The sequence below is a fragment of the Neoarius graeffei genome, chromosome 13 (assembly GCF_027579695.1).
Source record: "Neoarius graeffei isolate fNeoGra1 chromosome 13, fNeoGra1.pri, whole genome shotgun sequence".
NCBI lineage: Eukaryota > Metazoa > Chordata > Actinopteri > Siluriformes > Ariidae > Neoarius > Neoarius graeffei.
The window spans coordinates 66,712,685-66,733,132 of NC_083581.1; the positions used below are offsets into that span (position 1 = coordinate 66,712,685).

Genomic DNA, 20,448 nt, shown 5'->3' on the forward strand with positions numbered 1-20,448 from the left:
GTTTCAGCTCACTTAACACATTTTGTACTTTTACACTTTCTGCCTGTTGATGTGTCGCGCTGTCCAATCAGAGGCGGCCAAATTTGCATATTACAGGAAGGATTTCTGGGATAGCATTGAGTTTACAGTTCAGAGGGATCTGGCTTCTTTAGACGCTGTCTTCTTAAAACTGAATAAATATTTAAAAAGAGCCAAATGAGCCAGTCTTTTGAATGGCTCTTTTCAAAGAACGGATCACAAAGATGCGGATCCCATCAAAGAGCCATAAATCCCATCTCTACTAGCGCGCCCTGCCCGCGCTGGTTCTTTGGGGGGGGGAGGCAGAGGACTCTGGCTGTGTGGGGCGTGGCATTACAGTCTAGCTGCTATCGGTTTTCTAAGCAAAGTCTCTGTTCCAAGTTCCTGGCAGTTTCAAAAGCTTATGAAAAACCTACATCATGTCACGGAGCGTTAATCTCGCGATAAAAAAATTATCGCCGTTAAAATTGAGTCAAGTTAACGCGTTAATAACGCGACATTTTTGACAGCACTACAAATTACGCAAATGTTATTGATCAAGACCATCATGACCATTAGGACCTGCAAACCTGTTTGGATGGATATATGTACTAGAGCATCTCAAACAATTATAATATCATGAAAAAGTTCAATATTTTCCATCAGTTATTTAAGAAAGTGACATTTTAATAGATTCTCGACTAATTACATGTAAACTAAAACGTTTCAAGCATTTTTCTATTTTAATTTTGATAATTATGGCCTACAGTGCAAAACATAAAAAAGATTTCAAAATATGAGAAGATTTCATTTTGAGTTTGAGTAAAACATTATAAGTAGCGTGTATCTCCTGTTCTAGTTCAGTGCACGCAACCAGAATCATGGGGAAGACTGCTGACTTGATAGTTGTCCAGCAAGCGATCATCGACACCCTCCACAAGAACGGTAAGCCACAGAAGGTCATTGCTGAAAAGGCTGGCTGGAAAAGGTGCACAAGTAATAGGGATAACCGCAGCCTTGAGAGGATTGTCAAGAAAAGTTGATTAGAGAACTTGAGAGAGCTTCAGAAGGAGTGAACTGAGGCTGGCGTCAGTGCATCAAGAGCCACCACGCACAGACATCTTCAGGAAAGGGGCTACAACTGTGGCGTTCCTAATATCAATCCACTCCTGAACCAGAGACAACGTCAGAATCGTCTTACCTGCGCTAAGGAGAGAAAAAACTGGACTGTTGCTCAGTGGTCCAAAGTCCTCTTTTCAGATGAAAGTAAATTTTGCATTTCATTTGGAAATCAAGGTCCTAGAGTCTGGAGGAAGAATGGAGATGCACAGAATCCAAAGTGTTTGGAGTCCAGTGTGAAGTTTCCGCAGTCTTAGATTATTTGGGTTGCCATGTCATCTGTTGGTGTTGGTCCACTGTTGCCCCTTTTCCACCAAAGCAGTTCCAGGGCTGGTTCGGGGCCAGTGCTTAGTTTGGAACCGGGTTTTCTGTTTCCACTGACAAAGAACTGGCTCTGGGGCCAGAAAAACCGGTTCCAGGCTAGCACCAACTCTTTGCTGGGCCAGAGGAAAGAACCGCTTACGTCAGCGGGGGGGGGGGGGCGGAGTTGTTAAGACCAACAACAATAGCAAGACCGCGAAAGGTCGCCATTTTTAAGCGATGAGAAGCAGCAGCTGTACAAACGCGAAGTCATCCATTATTGTTGTTGTTGTTGCTGCTCCATGTTGTTGTTGTTGCTTCGATGTTCGCGCCAAGGTTTATGCAAACGCAGCGACGTAACTGACATATACAGCGACGTAATGATGTGGCTCCTCTTAGCACCCTGAGCTATGGAAAAGCAAACTGGTTCTCAGCTGGCTCGCAAGTTGAACGAGTTGTGAACCAGCACCACCACTGGCCCCAAACCAGCCCTGGAACTGATTTGGTGGAAAAGGGGTATGTGTTACATCAAGTCCAAAGTCAACGCAGCCCTCTACCAGGAGATTTTAGAGCACTTCATGCTTCCATCTCCTGACAAGCTTTATGGAGATGCTGATTTCCTTTTCCAGCAGGCCTGAGCTCTTGCCCACAGTGCCAAAACTACTACCAAATGGTTTGCTGACCATGATATTACTGTGCTTGATTGACCAGACAACTCGCCTAACCTGAACCCCATAGAGAATCTATGGGGTATTGTCAAGAGGAAGATGAGAAATACCCAACCCAAAACTACAGACGAGTTGAAGGCCACTATCAAAGCAACCTGGGTTTCAATAACACTTCAGCAGTGCCACAGGCTGATCGTCTCCATGCCACGCTGCATTGATGCAGTAATTTGTGGTAAAGGAGCTATAACCAAGTATTGAGTGTATAAATGAACATACATTTCAGAAGTTGGACATTTCTGTACTGTAAATCCTTTTTTTTTATTGATCTTAGGGAATATTCTAATAATTTGAGATACTGGATTTCTGATTTTCATGAGCTGTAAGCCATAATCATCAAAATTAAAACAAAAAAGGCTCACAATATTTCACTTTACATCTAATGAATATAGAATATATGAAAGCTTGTTTTTGACTTAAATTATGTAAAAAATGAACTTTTTCATGATGTTCTAATTGTGTGAGATGCACTAGTACACCATGCACATGCACACACTCACAGAAAATTATTTTTATAATGTTATTTGCAACCATATACAGTAGATGTGTGATAATCCTTTTGCATTTTACCAGCTGTTCTAATGTTATATACTTTGCTAAGGGGAAACTGCAGTGATATAATGTTCACTCATCAGCATATATTCCATGTGGTTCAGCATCCTGGAGCCAGAATAGTCATGCAATGACTTATTATAGAATAAAAGAGTGATGGGTTGGGGTTTATTTTTTTTTTCATATTGCATTCTGCATCCAGTTCTCTCCTATTTCTCTCTATGGACAGTCAGGAACCTGGAGAATATGCTGCAGTGATCTGGCTCATCAGTCCTCATACACTCAAAGTGCAAACTCGCACTTAATTAAGCACTTCATACAGTGAGCAGGTTGCAGAGGCTGAGGACATTAGTCTTCATGACCTTTCATCTCACATACCCCTGCCCAAGCCTGAGCTGAGCCCGTGAGTCACTTTCAGGGAGGCCCGGAGACGGGAAGCCTGATGTGTGAGCTATGGCTGTGCACCATGGCGACTGCAGCAGATGGTGAGAGGCTTTACTTTGGGAGTTACAGGATGTGTTGAGGTGCCAGTCCACATCAGTACAGACACATTCAGGGTCTCAGGAGACTGAGAACTAACAAGGCGTACACTGAAAGGAAGCACATGGTTACCATATTGGAAGAGTTTGAAAAAAGTTGTTTATTTCTGTCAGAAGATGATGATCTCGTCCTGCAAGCAGTCTAATATTGGAAAGCTTAAATGATGCACATGGGATGATGTTGATGGATATGGGACACATGCAGGGGTGGACAGTAACGAAGTACATTTACTTGAGTCCTGTACTTAAGTACACTTTTTGAGTATCTGTACTTTACTTGAGTATTATTTTTTCTGGAAACTTACGACTTTAATTTCACTACATGTGAAAGGCAAATACTGTACTTTTCACTCCACTACATTTCTATCAAGGTCCTCGTTACTCGTTACTATGAAGCAGCTTTGAAAGTGGACGTTTTTTTCTTTTCTAAAATGTGATTGCTTCTTTTCGCAGGTGACACTGAGACAGACTATCAGTTATCACTAGGGTCATGTCACATCCATAGACTATATAAAATCAAGTTCAATTATTTCTCAGCAGCGGAATGGACGCACCTATGGCCATACCTAGAACCCATGTTTCAGTTTTCTGAAAGGATTAAAGATTTGTTTCATTTTAAATGTTTGCTTTGTTTGCCTAAAACGAACCACATCACGGCCTATAAAAACCCATCGTTCAACCTGCGGAAGCATATTGAGGTATTTAGGCACTGCCTAAAAGCGGAGCTCCCATCTGTTTCTGGGTTGTAGAATTTTCTTCTATCATAGCCAGTCTCTTTTATTTTATTTCTTTACTGGCTAGCACTGGCCACCAGGCGGTGTGTATGACTGGTAATTACTAACACTGGCCACTAGGCGGTGTGTATGACTGGTAATTACTAACACTGGCCACTAGGCGGTGTGTATGACTGGTAATTACTAACACTGGCCACTAGGTGGTGTGTATGACTGGTAATTAGTAACACTGACCACTAGGTGGTGTGTCTCATCTCATCTCATTATCTCTAGCCACTTTATCCTATTCTACAGGGTCGCAGGCAAGCTGGAGCCTATCCCGGCTGACTACGGGCGAAAGGCGGGGTACACCCTGGACAAGTCGCCAGGTCATCACAGGGCTGACACATAGACACAGACAACCATTCACACTCACATTCACACCTACGGTCAATTTAGAGTCACCAGTTAACCTGACCTGCATGTCTTTGGACTGTGGGGGAAACCGGAGCACCCGGAGGAAACCCATGCGGACATGGGGAGAACATGCAAACTCCGCACAGAAAGGCCCTCACCGGCCATGGGGCTCGAACCCGGACCTTCTTGCTGTGAGGCGACAGCGCTAACCACTACACCACCGTGCTGAGGCGGTGTGTATGACTGGTAATTACTAACACTGGCCACTAGGCAGTGTGTATGACTGGTGGTACACGTGCACGTACAAACCACAAAAAAAATCGACTCGATGGGTTTAGCATTTTTTTTCTTAGGTATGGTGCTCCGCTGAGAGCTCCGCAATAAACATTTTATTCCAAGAGAAAGCTTGTAATAAAGTTGTCTGTGCTTTTAGAGCTAGCGATAACATTGCAAACGTAGCTATGCAGTCTGGTTAGTCAAATGACTTTCTATGGATTTACCCACCAAGTTGCTATTGTGTTGTCCACGGCTAATGTTAACACTTAGCTAGTTAACTTGAACACAATTAGTTAGCATGTAAAAATGGAGTTACGCTAACATGAATAATGTTAACTTAGCTGAAGTCCTTTCAGAAATATGTTTTAGCATAATCTTACCAAATAAACAGAATGTAGAAACCTTTCTTTTCTAGTAACGTTACGGTAGCTACCCAATATGATTTTTAGTTTGAAAAGAGTTTGGTAGCATGTCAGGTGGAGCTTCACTGACTAGCTAGCTTAACCTTAAACCACCATGATGGCACAGCATGCGTTCATTTTGTAAAGCCCGTAGGTTTCATTAGGTTTTGTAAGCGTTGTGGCAATAATACAACAATGCACTGACAGAAAATGTACTTTTAATACTTAAGTATTTTTAAAAGCAAGTACTTCAGTACTTTAGCTTAAGTAAAAAATTGACTGTAGAACTTTCACTTGTATCGGAGTAACATTTGACCAGTGGGATCTTTGACTTAAGTAATGAAGTTAGGTACTTTGTCCACCTCTGGACACATGACATTCATCTCTAATTCCCCATAAATGATTATAAACCTAAAATGAATAATGGAAAATGATATACCAAAATTTATAGTAAGTCGTTTAAAAACAACACATCGGCATCAAATTACTGTGAATTTGTTGAAGAAACTGAAAACAGCATGAAAGGTGGACAACTTGATGACCTGGATAGAGGAAAGCTCCTTGGAGCTCAACATCTCTAATGCCGCTTTTCCACTACCAACGCGGCTGAGTCGGGCTGAGCCGTGCCGTGCTGAGTCGGGCTGAGCGGGGCTGTTGGAGTTGCATTTCGACTACAACCGCGCTGAACCGTGCTGGCTGGAAGTGGGTGGACACATTGGGTGGAGTTAGCGAAAGTGGGTGGACGTCAGGTGATGTCGTTAAGCAGCGCAAACAGTGACATCAGTGACCTTTTAAGCGGTAGTCTCATGACCCGGATAGTAAACAATAAACATGGAGGACATGGAGTCGTTAGTGTTGCTGGTCTTGGTGCTGTGGCTTGTTGTCACCGACAACGCCAACAGATACTGGCAAGAGCGTATAGATGAGGCGAGGCGCATAAGGCTTCAGAAATTCTCGTAATTCGTAATTATTCTTCTTCCGGGTTTACGGTGTTTACAGATCCCAGCGTGCTCGCGGGGCGTGTGTGAGCATGTGAGGACACTCCTCCTCACCAATCAGTGCACAGGGGAGTGTCTGCTCACGCCCCCAGCCTCACTCGGCACGGTTTGGCTCGCTTCAGCCCCACTCCAAAACGGTGCGAGTTTTAGGGGCTAAGCAGGGCTGAAGCGAGCTGAGTCGTGCTGGTTTTTGGTAGTCGAAACGCGAGCCGTGTCGGGCTGAAGTGAGCTGAAGCGAGCTGAAGTGAGCTGAAAAAGGGTAGTGGAAAAGGGCCATAAGACCAAGGAGTTGTGTTGTGGGGGGAGGTGAACATCTGATTTCCCCCATCCCGTCTTCAACCCCCTGAGGATAAATGGGCAGGCAGTGGAGCAGGTAAAGGCCTTCAGGTACCTGGGCACGGAGATTGACAGCCTCGCGTCTTTCTCCCAACGCATCAACAAAAAGGCACAACAACGCCTGTTCCTGCTGAGGAAACTCAGGGGCTTCAACGTCAGGAAGGACATTTTAACAGCTGTGTACAAAGCACTCATTGAATCAATACTTACTTTCAATATCTCATCCTGGTTCAATTTCATCTCTGTTGATAACAAGTCAAAGCTTTCTCAGATCATTAATCAAGCAAGTAAAATAACTGGTGAAAACCAAACTCAATTATCTGTACTCCATACACAAGCAGTTAAAAGGAAGGTTAACCATATTATAGCAGATCCCACCCACCCCCTGTACAAGTCTTTCCAGTTACTATCATCAGGTCGCCGCTACAGAGTCCCCTTTGCCAAGAAAAGCATTTTCTGTAATTCATTCATTCCCACTGCCATAAAAACCTTAAATAAGCAATAACATCTCTCTACCTCTATAACCACCACCACTATGTAAACATGAGTCATCAGGAGATGACATATCCCCCCCGCCCCCACATGAAACCCCACTCCAAATTTCCCTAAGTTGAAGTGGTTGCCATGGAAATTGGAAAAAATAAAAATCACCGAAATCCCAAAATGTCAAAAGGCACGAGTTCTCAGGTCACTTAACATAACTGATGGGTTTCATGAAAAAAAATCCTAATAGTTTTTGAGTTATGCTCCAGAAACTAAAATGTTTACAGATGGACAGACAGACAGATAGATGGACGGCCAGACAAACAGAGTGATAGCTATATCCCCCGCATTATACGCCAGGGGGATAAGAAGGCTAATTAGCACACAAATTGTACCATCAGTATTATCATTTTATTCTCCTGTTCCATTTATTGATTGATTGATTGATTGATTGATTGATTGATTGATTAGACTAGCCGCTTGGTTAGCACTGTCGCCTCACAGCAAGAAGGTTCTGGGTTCGAGCCCAGTGGCCGACGGGAGGCCTTTGTGTGGCGTCATCTCACAGCAAGAAGGTTCTGGGTTCGAGCCCAGTGGCCGACGGGAGGCCTTTGTGTGGCGTCATCTCACAGCAAGAAGGTTCTGGGTTTGGGCCCCGTGGCCGACGGGGGGCTTTCTGTGCGGAGTTTGCATGTTCTCCCCGTGTCTGCGTGGGTTTCCTCCGGGTATTCCGGTTTCCCCCACAGTTCAAAGACATGCGGTTAAGTTAACATGGGGCGGCCTTGGGCTGAAGTGCCCTTGAGCAAAGTACCTAATCCCTAACTGCTCCCCGGACGCTGTAGTATGGCTGCCCACTGCTCTGTGTGTGTGTGTGTGTGTGTGTGTGTGTGTGTGTTCACTGTTTCAGATGGGTTAAATGCAGAGGATGAATTTCACTGTGCTTGAGTGTGCATTCAGGGCCGCTGACAGCTTTGGCTGGGCCCGGGACAAAATGCTCTCAATGGGCCCCCCCAACAACACCCCCCCCCCCCCCCCCCCCCCCCCCCCCCCCCCCCCCCCCGGGCCAACCCACACACACACACCCACCTCTCTTATCCCAGTCTCTACTCACTCCAACCCTTAAATGACAGGTATTCAAAAAGGTATTCAAAAAGGTATTCCTAAACTCGTGGATAGTCTACTATAATCACGCGATTGGGGTGCTCTTGAAGGAGCAGCGATGGACGGGGGATTTCGGGCAGGGCTGGGGGCGAACATAGTATACTGTGCGTGCGTACTGTCCAGTGTGAAAAGCAGAGAAGAACACACCGCTCGAGAAACGGCGGGATATGATTGCGGGCTAATGTGAATATTCTTAGCTTCAATCAGATATATGAAACACAATGTTATTAAGACGTTGTGGTTATGAAATGATTCAATGCCCTGTGCGTTTGATGTGGTGTTCAGTGTGACTTGCTCTCCCCTCGTTTGTAACATGAATTGCGTGCCGCGCGTGCCTTGGTTGGGGTTACTTTACGGGGCTGGAAAAAGTTGGCTGTGTCTTACCTGGCTCAGCTGACCCACTGCCTTTGCTAGTACCTGCTGCATCATCCGAATCTTTTTTAAAATATTTATGCAGTGAGCCCCTGAGTCTCTTGGTTTCTTCCTCTCTTTTTCTCTTTTCTTTTCTTTGCTCCTGACTTGTGCATGTTGGCAAATGGCACGCACGCTGATTGTCGAAGCGCTATGATCGAACGATGTCGTTTTTTTCCCCTTAATCAAAGAGTCAGACCAAACCATTTTTGCATTAGGGGTGGTAGGGGGTTCTTGACGCCTTTTTCAAAGACAATAAAGGCAAAAGATCTAGAAACCATTTATTGAATGCAAATATAGCACATTTCTCCCCCAAATCAACACATTTTGAAATGAAATAAAATAATTTAATCGCAACTTCATGAGAGCCCAGTTCTGGGCCCTCCCCATTCCTGGGCCCGGGACAACATACCCGTTTGTCCCCCCCTGTCGGCGGGCCTGTGTGCATGTGACAAATAAAGGCTTCTTCTTCTTTCATTCTGTTTCTAGGAACATATCCTTTGTATGTCAATTATCTGGTTGTTGTTTACCTCCGCCAAGGAGGTTATGTTTTCGGTAGCATTGGTTGGTTTGTTTGTTGGTTAGTCTGTTAGCAACATTACGGAAAAAGTTATGAACGGATTGCTCTGAAATTTTTTCCAGAGGTGTGACTGGGCACAAGTAACAATCCATTAAATTTTGGCGGTGATCCGGATCACCTTCTGGATCCCGGAATTTTTTAAAGGATTCTTGGCGGAGGTCTGCGCTCTCCGAGTGCTCTTCTAGTTTCGTATATTGTTGAGCCACGCATAAGATGATTTTCTGTGCAATAAAGTCTTTCTGATTCTGAAAGCGAGAAACAAGAAACTCTTGACGACCAGTGTAGATTTTGCTAAAAAGTCTGCAGTAGGAGCCTCTCTTCATAAACATGGCATTAAGTATCTGTTTTACCGTGGTAGGTTGTCTGTGAGCGATCACAAGCTGTGACAGAAGTACTGTACTAGCCCAAAATAATGTCTTCATGACATCACATGGTGGCCTGCATTCTGATTGGGGAATCCATCCAAAACTCGACCCTGTATGCTGTTAGCCCCTCCCCTTAGCCCCTCTCCCTCTGCAGTGGACGTGCGTGGCTTTCTGAGCGTGCTCGCTGGCAGCAGCAGGTGGAGATGACATCATCTGCACTGCAGCAGACTGCAGCATTGGATCTGAACAAAGACATGTCAAAACTGCTACTACGTACTATGGCCATGCTGTCTGTCTCTCTTCCGTTTTCTGTTATTTTTGTTCTGCGCTCTCTCTCTCTCTCTCTCTGCCTCCGTCTCTCTGTGCTATGCGGTTTCTCTGCCTCCGTCTCTCAATCTATGCCCTAACTTAATGCAGAGATCACATTTGGCTCTCTAACCTCCGTTATTGTTGGATGCAGTGAATTTTTGATGCATTTGCGAGCTGTGCTTTTTAAACGCACATCCCCCAGGCCTTGTTGAAAGCCTGATGATGGATGTCATTGTTTTACCCAAATAACGTCTGCCTACATCCACCCACCAACCCACCCAGCAGTGCTCATTTTCCTGTCTGTAAGTAGAGCACAAAAGCAGATACAGACACAGGCTTGTCTGAAACACCTGAGATGGTTCCTGAATGGTTTGTTAACACCATGGCCTGAGCGAGCACGCAATCCATTTCCATCACTGGATTGATTCAGAGCTGAACATACCGTATAAGTGATTGCAGTTTCCCAGTCAGACACTCTGCTGTGGTGTCACGTACTGTAAGCCTCTTTGTATACCATCGCCAGGTAACTGGGCATGCAGCTTGAATAATGAAACCAAGCTCATCAAAAAGTTTAAAGTTTAATCTGCGTCCAAAGTTTCCTGTTAAAGACGCAGCGAGTGCGTCATACGTAGCCTTTTTTTGTATATTGCGTTCATTCTGCTATGCTCATTCACAGACATAATGATGGTACCGCTGCCACGAGCTACACGCAGGCATGCTCCTGTCGCCTAGTTACCGCTCAGCACCAGGTTGCCACAGAAACGGGATCCTGGCAGGATGAGAGATGCTAAAGCAGTCTGTACACACTATGAGTTTTTATCACGCACACTCCTGCCCGACATTGACGCTTGTGTTGCCCTTCTGAGCTGGCAGCTTTACCTGAAATCTGCCGTTGCTAATCTCTAACTGTTTGAATAGCGGCCAGTCTGGATCAATGCACCATTCTTCTCTGAAGATGAGCAAGATCGCCTTTATACAGCGCACAGTATATGCAGATCCACAGAAATTTAATATTATTATGCGTATTATTATACAGAGACGTCTACGTACATTTAACATGTCAAGCCTTTTTGCGTAGCGCTTTTAACAGCAGACATTGTCGTGAAGCAGCGTTACAGAAAATTAAAGACTTTAAACATGAGCGACTGTAATTTTATCCCTAATTTATCCCTGATGAGCAAGCCTGTAGCAACGGTGGCAAGGAAAAACTTCCTCACTCGACACGAAGAAGAAACCTTGAGAGGAACCAGACTCAGAGGGAACCCATCCTCATTTGGGTGATTACAGATAACATGATCATCAATAACTCTCTTCTATAACAGTGTCCTATATAGTCACAAAGTATAACTGTGTAACCAGGAAATTCATTATAGTTTTAGCATGAAGTCTGTTTTGCTGAAGTTATAAACTGTTCATTGATTTAAACTTGAGTTCAAATCTGTTCATGACAACTGCAGTCCTAAAGTTAGCAAGTCAACTGTAGTCCTCAGCCATAAATGTACAACCCCGATTCCAAAAAAGTTGGGACAAAGTACAAATTGTAAATAAAAACGGAATGCAATAATTTACAAATCTCAAAAACTGATATTGTATTCACAATAGAACACAGACAACATATCAAATGTCGAAAGTGAGACATTTTGAAATTTCATGCCAAATATTGGCTCATTTGAAATTTCATGACAGCAACACATCTCAAAAAAGTTGGGACAGGGGCAATAAGAGGCTGGAAAAGTTAAAGGTACAAAAAAGGAACAGCTGGAGGACCAAATTGCAACTCATTAGGTCAATTGGCAATAGGTCATTAACATGACTGGGTATAAAAAGAGCATCTTGGAGTGGCAGCGGCTCTCAGAAGTAAAGATGGGAAGAGGATCACCAATCCCCCTAATTCTGCGCCGACAAATAGTGGAGCAATATCAGAAAGGAGTTCGACGGTGTAAAATTGCAAAGACTTTGAACATATCATCATCTACAGTGCGTAATATCATCAAAAGATTCAGAGAATCTGGAAGAATCTCTGTGCATAAGGGTCAAGGCCGGAAAACTATACTGGGTGCCCGTGATCTTCGGGCCCTTAGACGGTACTGCATCACATACAGGCATGCTTCTGTATTGGAAATCACAAAATGGGCTCAGGAATATTTCCAGAGAAAATTATCTGGGAACACAATTCACCATGCCATCCGCCGTTGCCAGCTAAAACTCTATAGTTCAAGGAAGAAGCCGTATCTAAACATGATCCAGAAGCGCAGACGTCTTCTCTGGGCCAAGGCTCATTTAAAATGGACTGTGGCAAAGTGGAAAACTGTTCTGTGGTCAGACTAATCCAAATTTGAAGTTCTTTATGGAAATCAGGGACGCCGTGTCATTCGGACTAAAGAGGAGAAGGATGACCCAAGTTGTTATCAGCGCTCAGTTCAGAAGCCTGCATCTCTGATGGTATGGGGTTGCATTAGTGCGTGTGGCATGGGCAGCTTACACATCTGGAAAGACACCATCAATGCTGAAAGGTATATCCAGGTTCTAGAGCAACATATGCTCCCATCCAGACGACGTCTCTTTCAGGGAAGACCTTGCATTTTCCAACATGACAATGCCAAACCACATACTGCATCAATTACAGCATCATGGCTGCGTAGAAGAAGGGTCCGGGTACTGAACTGGCCAGCCTGCAGTCCAGATCTTTCACCCATAGAAAACATTTGGCGCATCATAAAACGGAAGATACAACAAAAAAGACCTAAGACAGTTGAGCAACTAGAATCCTACATTAGACAAGAATGGGTTAACATTCCTATCCCTAAACTTGAGCAACTTGTCTCCTCAGTCCCCAGACGTTTACAGACTGTTGTAAAGAGAAAAGGGGATGTCTCGCAGTGGTAAACATGGCCTTGTCCCAACTTTTTTGAGATGTGTTGTTGTCATGAAATTTAAAATCACCTAATTTTTCTCTTTAAATGATACATTTTCTCAGTTTAAACATTTGATATGTCATCTATATTCTATTCTGAATAAAATATTGAATTTTGAAACTTCCACATCATTGCATTCCTTTTTTATTTACAATTTGTACTTTGTTCCAACTTTTTTGGAATCGGGGTTGTATTACTGTACGTGTCCAGAGCGTCCTCCAAGTGCGACTTTCGACTGTCCATATGGGGCCGTCCTCCATAGGAGTGATGTGATGAGACTCCAGCCAGACGTAGGGCATCAGGATGGATCAGGCAAGTCTGAGGAGCAGAAGCGGTCAGCACCACTGGTGTCTCAGGATTGACATGTAATTCAACAGACAGGGACAGACAGAGGAAAGAGACGGGTATGCCCAATGTCACCTAACAGTATACATTTTGCACTGAGTGCAAGCAGGGACTCCAGCAAGATGTTCCCTTAGATGTCTTTTTGCATTTGGTTGCAGATAGTGTATCATGAGAAAATGTTGATGCTCACCAATATTCATTATAAACCTTTGATTCAGTTTGTTAATTGCAGAAATGGTGTCAACATGTTCCAACGACACGGTAGTGCAGCTGGTCATGGTGCTCTCTCACAGCTCCAGGGAGCGGAGTTTAATTTCTTTCTTTCCAGCGTCCATGTGGATTTCTTCCACAAACCCCACCAAACCAAACCAATTAGGATTGGGCCCTTAGATGTAAGGATACCTGTATATAATGACTTGGCGTGCACCAAGTGCTTCTTGGATTCACTCTGAAATTTAAAGGCCCAGTTCCACAATATCGATAACTATAACTCCAACTATAACGCTAACTATAAATAAATGGGTCTCCTGCTGTTTATGTGGTTGGTGCGAACACCAGACCGATAACGATACCTATAGCCCAGGCCTGGGTTTATCCGTATCAGTGAGATTGCTTCTGGAGCCATTTTTCCAGGCCTGGACCTGATCCGATAAAACATCTGACCGATCAGCTAATTGTTTACATGTGACGTTGTCTGAGCACGTGCTATTTTTCCCCAGGCATCTTTGTACATCCTTGTTGCATCATGAAGTCACGGAATACGGATTCACAGAAAATAAAAAATATAATACAAAGCACGGATCTTTTATTCATGGATATGTGATTTTCCGTGAAATATCAATAGTAAATTAATAAACATATAAATGCAGATAAGATATTTTAATTATGAGCTTCGGCAGTCCAAACATTTAAAAAAGGGAACTGAAGTCATTTTTAAACTTGCTTTATTTCTTAATTAACGTGTTATTCAATCATGTTTTTAGTTATAGTAACCTTATATAGTGACTCGTATTGGCAACTAATTGCAATTAAATATTATGCTTATCGGCCTATTCGTTTTTTAGCCGTGTTGAATTTAGTTCGTTTGGTCCACGGCAGGCGTCGCTTACCTGCGCGATCTTCACGAGACTTGTGCAAGACTTCAAAACGTGAAGCGTCAGGCAGGTGTCAGTGCCGCCATTTTGAAAACTGTTTTCCAAACGAAATATTGTACAAAAATGAGTTTAAATGACGATTACCACCTACTTTTTTCAAACTTTCCTGATTGCTATTAAAACAAACAAAACTTCCGGCTTGATTACGTCAGCATTCGAAAGAGGGCGCGTGCATCTTTTGACAATGTTGGCAGATGTCGGTGACTTTGATTCTCACTGTACGTTTTACTTCCATCCTACGATGTCTCGCACAGGTCTCAACGAATCTCGTTTACGGCCATTGCTTTGACATATGGACTGATATATTACAGAGCATATTTCAAACACTCATAACTTGCTATAGCAGCTACAAAATAGCAATCAAAAATGCATTCCTATATTTAATAAAATGAGAAATAGATTTGGGGCGGCACAGTGGTGTAGTGGTTAGCGCTGTGGCCTCACAGCAAGAAGGTCCGGGTACGAGCCCCGTGGCCGGCGAGGGCCTTTCTGTGCGGAGTTTGCATGTTCTCCCCGTGTCCATGTGGGTTTCCTCCGGGTGCTCCGGTTTCCCCCACAGTCCAAAGACATGCAGGTTAGGTTAACTGGTGACTCTAAATTGACCGTAGGTGTGAGTGTGAATGGTTGTCTGTGTCTATGTGTCAGCCCTGTGATGACCTGGCGACTTGTCCAGGGTGTACCCCGCCTTTCGCCCGTAGTCAGCTGGGATAGGCTCCAGCTTGCCTGCGACCCTGTAGAAGGATAAAGCGGCTAGAGATAATGAGATGAGATGAGAAATAGATTTGGGGCGGCACAGTGGTGTAGTGGTTAGCGCTGTGGCCTCACAGCAAGAAGGTCCGGGTTCGAGCCCCGTGGCCGGCGAGGGCCTTTCTGTGCGGAGTTTGCATGTTCTCCCCGTGTCCGCGTGGGTTTCCTCCGGGTGCTCTGGTTTCCCCCACAGTCCAAAGACATGCAGGTTAGGTTAACTGGTGACTCTAAATTGACCGTAGGTGTGAATGGTTGTCTGTGTCTATGTGTCAGCCCTGTGATGACCTGGCGACTTGTCCAGGGTGTACCCCGCCTTTCGCCCGTAGTCAGCTGGGATAGGCTCCAGCTTGCCTGCGACCCTGTAGAACAGGATAAAGCGGCTACAGATAATGAGATGAGAAATAGAATTTTGATAATTAAAAAAATTGCCTTTAGTTCTCCTTTAATTGTTTTAGATTTCTTAATTTTTTATCCATGACACATCACCTGTATGAAATCGGTCACCAATCTGTAATATACTGAAATGTCCGTGACCGATCCGTAAATTATTAGCGTCCGTGATGCATCCGTATTAAAATCCATAACCACTCCGTATTTTATATGCTTTATTAGTATATTTCTGTAATCTGTGACCTATCCGTATTATACAGTATCAGCACCGGAGTGTGTACACGGGTTGTTTTGAAGTCCAAGCTGTACAGTATGACCCGGAATAATGTGCTGCTACTTAGAAAAAAAACTTCCATGACTATTCCTAAGTCGCATGCATTTATATCCCTGACTGTCAGGACCAAGCGATATTATAGTCGGGATTATAGTTGTGGTGACCCTAACACGACCCTAAAATGGAGAAGTGGTGATGGAAAGTGATAGAATGAATGAACACATTAAAGGCGTCGTGCGGTAATTTCAGCAATCAGGCTTTATCATGTGTCAAAATGTCGGGTTTGGTGGGTTATTCAAGCCCCTCGGTTTCCCACGATCTCAGTGTCACGATGCGCCCGCTACAAGCATTTAAAGTTGACGCGCACAGCCAAATTTAGGCAGCCAGCCGTTAACTAGGTCAACTTATGTGTGACGTCATACCAGTAACCTCCCTTGGGTGATGCTAGCCTGTCGCCATGTTTTCTCTATAGCGTGCGTTTACCAGAGTTGTTTACATTGCGGATTTTGTGGATTTATTCAGTTTGTGGATAGTTTTGAACACTCAAAACACTATGAAATGATGTATTAATATTCTGTGATACAAAATGCCTAATCGGTGTATTGTGTTTGGCTGTAACAACGAACACTGAACACTATTTGTGACTGTTGTTATCAATGGATCTGATTTCAAGGTCATGGCTAGGTATTGATAGAAAAAAAATATTTTTTTAAAAACACATGTTTTAAGTGTTTCTATGTATCAATCATTAATTGTACAAAATGATTTTCATACATTTATGTATTTGTCATATCTTTCTTTGTCACATGAAGTGTTGTCTTGATAACACATGTGGCACATAATTTTAGCAAATGGATGACAGAAGATTAATTGAAAGATTTATGCCACAGAGCTGCCTTTAACTAATAATTATCACTTATTACTGACGATTGTGCGTTTACTAAACAATACAATACAAAGCTCAATACTCCCAGCCTATAACATACTGAATATCAAGTTAAAATCAACCGCAATAAAAGGAAAATGATGAAAACTGGAATATCAAGGGGTCTACTGTATCAGAAGGCCCACTGCATTTCGCGAGATCGCAAGCTGTCAAGTTGCTAGAATTCAATCTTTCTAGCTATACTTTCACCCCCTACAGCTATCAGTATTACACATAATCATAGATTAATCACACAGCATTCTAATTCAAGTGAAAATGGTCTTTAAAAATACACACAAGTAGTGATTTAGTCAGAGAAACCAACCAAAACAAGTCTTCAAGTCGCCGGTCTTCTTCATTCTCGTCTTCGTTTCTGTCGTCGTCAGAACGGTCCTCATTTTCTTCTGAAGATGAGCGCTCAGGTTCAGATCTGTAAGGCTGGATACCACCAGGACATTCAGCTGTCAAAATCTCTACTTGTGGGCCATTTTCTTCTTCTGTATCGGTAAAATCAAAGCTAATTTCCTCAGCATCGCTCCTATTTTCTGGTGTGTCCGCCATTGCAACTGCACCGAGTGGTTACTGGTATGACGTCACGCAGCTGTTCCATTGACCGAGAGGGGGCGCTGCGAACGCGGGAAATTTCAAGTGATGGGCATGACCAAATAAGGACCGATTACAACCGCGGGAAGCTTTTGAAAAATCGACGGTCAATTTATTTCGAATCTCGAAAGCATTCTGGTGCAGAATAATGCGACTTTTATCGCCACTGCGTGACACCTTTAATGATCCAGAATCCTGAGTAAACGCAGTATGCATAGGATCAGTACTGAGTATAATCTATAGCGCACAACTGATAGCTAACATCAAAATGGACATAAAGAGCATACGCAAACGGAAACTGGTGACTAAACCAGTGGAGAACTGGGGTGTAAGCTACCATGGAGTTTCAGAGGCGCAGAATGAGCAAGAGCTTAGTGTTGAATGAAACAGTTTGGTGTCCATTAGTGATAAGAGCAGGACACTGAAAAGGTATTCCAGGCATCTCATTGAGTTTTTACTGTGTGTTGCTGGGAACCTTTATCTTGCTACATGTTTTCCTTAACAGCTTTAATGTACCGTATATACTTAATATACTGGTATATCTTAGCTGAAAGCCACATGTATTTAGTGCACAGTTTTAGTACCTGGTTTTATTTGTTTGCGTCAAGTAATTGAAATGAAATGAAATCCTGCCTTTAACCTTTGTGGTTTACTATAATGGCTGTCCTCCATGCTCATCAGTTCCTGGTAAAGTATTCTTGTGTTGTCTTTCTCCGCTCCAGTGAGTCCATTTACTGGAGTGATGAAGTGTTGAAGTCGAGAGACATTTTTTTTTTCTCCCTGTCAGTGCACTTGTTAAACATGAACATGTTTGTCTTGTAGATAACCAGTTCAGAATGTCCATCTTGGAGCGGCTGGAACAGATGGAGCGCAGGATGGCCGAGATGGCTGGCCAGCAGCAGCAACAGCAGCAGCAAAGCAATGGAGCGGCTGGAGGAGCAGGAGCCGGGGGAGGAGGAGGAGCAGGAGGAGGTGGAAATGGAGGGAACAGCAGTAGCAGCCAGCCTCAGGTACCATCGCTGATAAACAAATCATTTGACTTTAATTAATCAGGTACCGTATTCTCGTAATTGAGTCAACTCTAAACTGGACACGCTTCGTGTCCACAGTGCCTGTCAGGCCAGGGACAGGCAGGCAGCTCGTTTGAGAGCCGCGTCGTGGTCGTGTGTGAGAAGATGATGAACCGCGCATGCTGGGCCAAATCCAAACACCTGATCCACTCTAAAACCTTCCGGGGAATGACCCTGCTGCACCTTGCTGCAGGACAAGGCTATGCCACACTCATCAAAACTCTGATCAAGTGGCGGTGAGTCACAAGTTATACCTGAGGAACACGATGGAGTGTGTCAGAAAGAGTGATAGAAAGACATACATGTCAACCTTTGGTCAATCAAACCTGTATAACCAACCTCCAAAATCCGTATTTCCCTTATAAAATCCGTATAAGATGCAAATTAAAATAATTTACCTAAAATTTGAATGATAATCAACAATGATATATCCCAGTTACTTTTTATTCAATATTAATAACAATAAACCTTCAGAATGAATACAAAGCTCCAATGTTTGACAAAAACACAAAGTGTTATCAGCGTAGTTACGAAGGAAATACTTCGTTGTTTGGAGACAGGTTTCACCGAGCGGCTATTATGCACAAGACTTCATATTAGCCACAAAGCCAGAAAAATCTGTTCGTAAAATTACGTTATAATGACCAAATACAATGAAAAGTATTTTTCCAGTCTCACCTGTGAAAGGTAATCCCATGGGATCTCGTTTGGACGGTAAACCTGTTGGTACAGTTAAACGCAGCACATGAATGAGGCATCTTTATTCTCGGGCGAGGATGACGTATGATTCTACGCAGAACGCGGCGTCTGTGACTTCACGGTTGGCGGGATTCTCGCAATGCGGTGTGCGCATGATCAAAAGTGGAACTTTTAAGACTCTTTACTGGCTGTGTGTGGTGTACAGTACATTTGTAAATGTTATGCGCTCTTTTTTCATCGTGGGAATTGATTATAGCTCTAAATAAATATTGAAGTTTTTTTTTTTAAAGAATCCGTATAACTTTATTTGTACGCCCGTATACTACGTTTATTGAATCGAATCCGTATAAAATACGGACATTCCGTATAGGTTGACATGTATGGAAAGATAAGAGTGTGTGTGTGATTGTCAGATTTGTTTTTTTATTTACTGTGTATTTACTTTCGCTTGTCACACGTTGTCGAACTGAGTCATCGATATACACTTCGGCTGAAAAGGTCTTTTAAAAGGATAGTTCGGGATTTTTGACATGAATCTGTATGGCATCCCCATCAATAGTGTCGTGCAAACACACTGACTTACCCCTAACAGCATCCTGTAAGTCCAGTTCTTGTCCAGTTTTGGTCCAGACGAAAGTAGTCCGGCAAGTTTGTTGGGGTCACGAAAGTAAAACGTTTTTCGTCTCAAAACAGTACGTGTTCAAAAGAGTGATATATTTGCATCACAAAACCGTTGCCAAATAAAAAGTCAGACCTCGAAATCGCTTGGCACTATTTTCTCTCCCTTCTTATCACTGCGCGCTGCCGCCAGGTGACAGCCACGGCTGTTTCATTCATTGTTTACTAGTGATGGGAATTTGCGGCTCTTTTTCGGGAGCCGGCTCTTTTGGCTCTTCTTACTATAAGGAGCCGGCTCTTTCGGCTCCTGAGATTTTATTTTTGATTTAAAGGGATACGCCACCCCCAGATGAAATTGAGTCAGTCCCTGCAGTCCCTAGAGTTGGATGAGTGAGCCAAAGCGTTTTGTAGCCGACCCAGCCATTGTCCTGATCTATAAACGCCCCGGTTAGCTTAGCTTAGCGTAGTCACTGTAATCAGGCGTGTCCAGCTAGCATTGTCGTTACAAAAGTGAATTAAATAACTCAAGATTGTTTATAATTATTTCTCATGACTTGTACAGTCACATCGAGTACACATCTCATCTCATTATCTCTAGCCGCTTTATCCTTCTACAGGGTCGCAGGCAAGCTGGAGCCTATCCCAACTGACTACGGGCGAAAGGCGGGGTACACCCTGGACAAGTCGCCAGGTCATCACAGGGCTGACACATAGACACAGACAACCATTCACACTCACATTCACACCTACGGTCAATTTAGAGTCACCAGTTAACCTAACCTGCATGTCTTTGGACTGTGGGGGAAACCGGAGCACCCGGAGGAAACCCACGCGGACACGGGGAGAACATGCAAACTCCGCACAGAAAGGCCCTCGCCGGCCACGGGGCTCGAACCCAGGACCTTCTTGCTGTGAGGCGACAGCGCTAACCACTACACCACCGTGCCGCCCGCTCGAGTACACATATCAATGCAAATTAACACGAAGGGATTTACTAGACCAATTTATATCTGGAACTATTTTCAG

The 20,448-nt window shown here is 43.7% G+C and overlaps 1 protein-coding gene across 3 annotated transcripts in view; it reads left to right on the forward strand.

The window, feature by feature from the left end:
* The window catches only part of camta1a (calmodulin binding transcription activator 1a), a 1,048,086-nt gene that overhangs the window by 982,673 nt on the left and 44,965 nt on the right, over positions 1–20,448 (forward strand). For all 3 annotated transcript variants that reach the window (XM_060938363.1, XM_060938365.1, XM_060938364.1), the window contains exons 12-13: positions 17,858–18,045; positions 18,145–18,341. In XM_060938363.1, the coding sequence (XP_060794346.1) occupies positions 17,858–18,045; positions 18,145–18,341 (385 nt within the window). The remainder of the gene's footprint in view (positions 1–17,857; positions 18,046–18,144; positions 18,342–20,448) is intronic.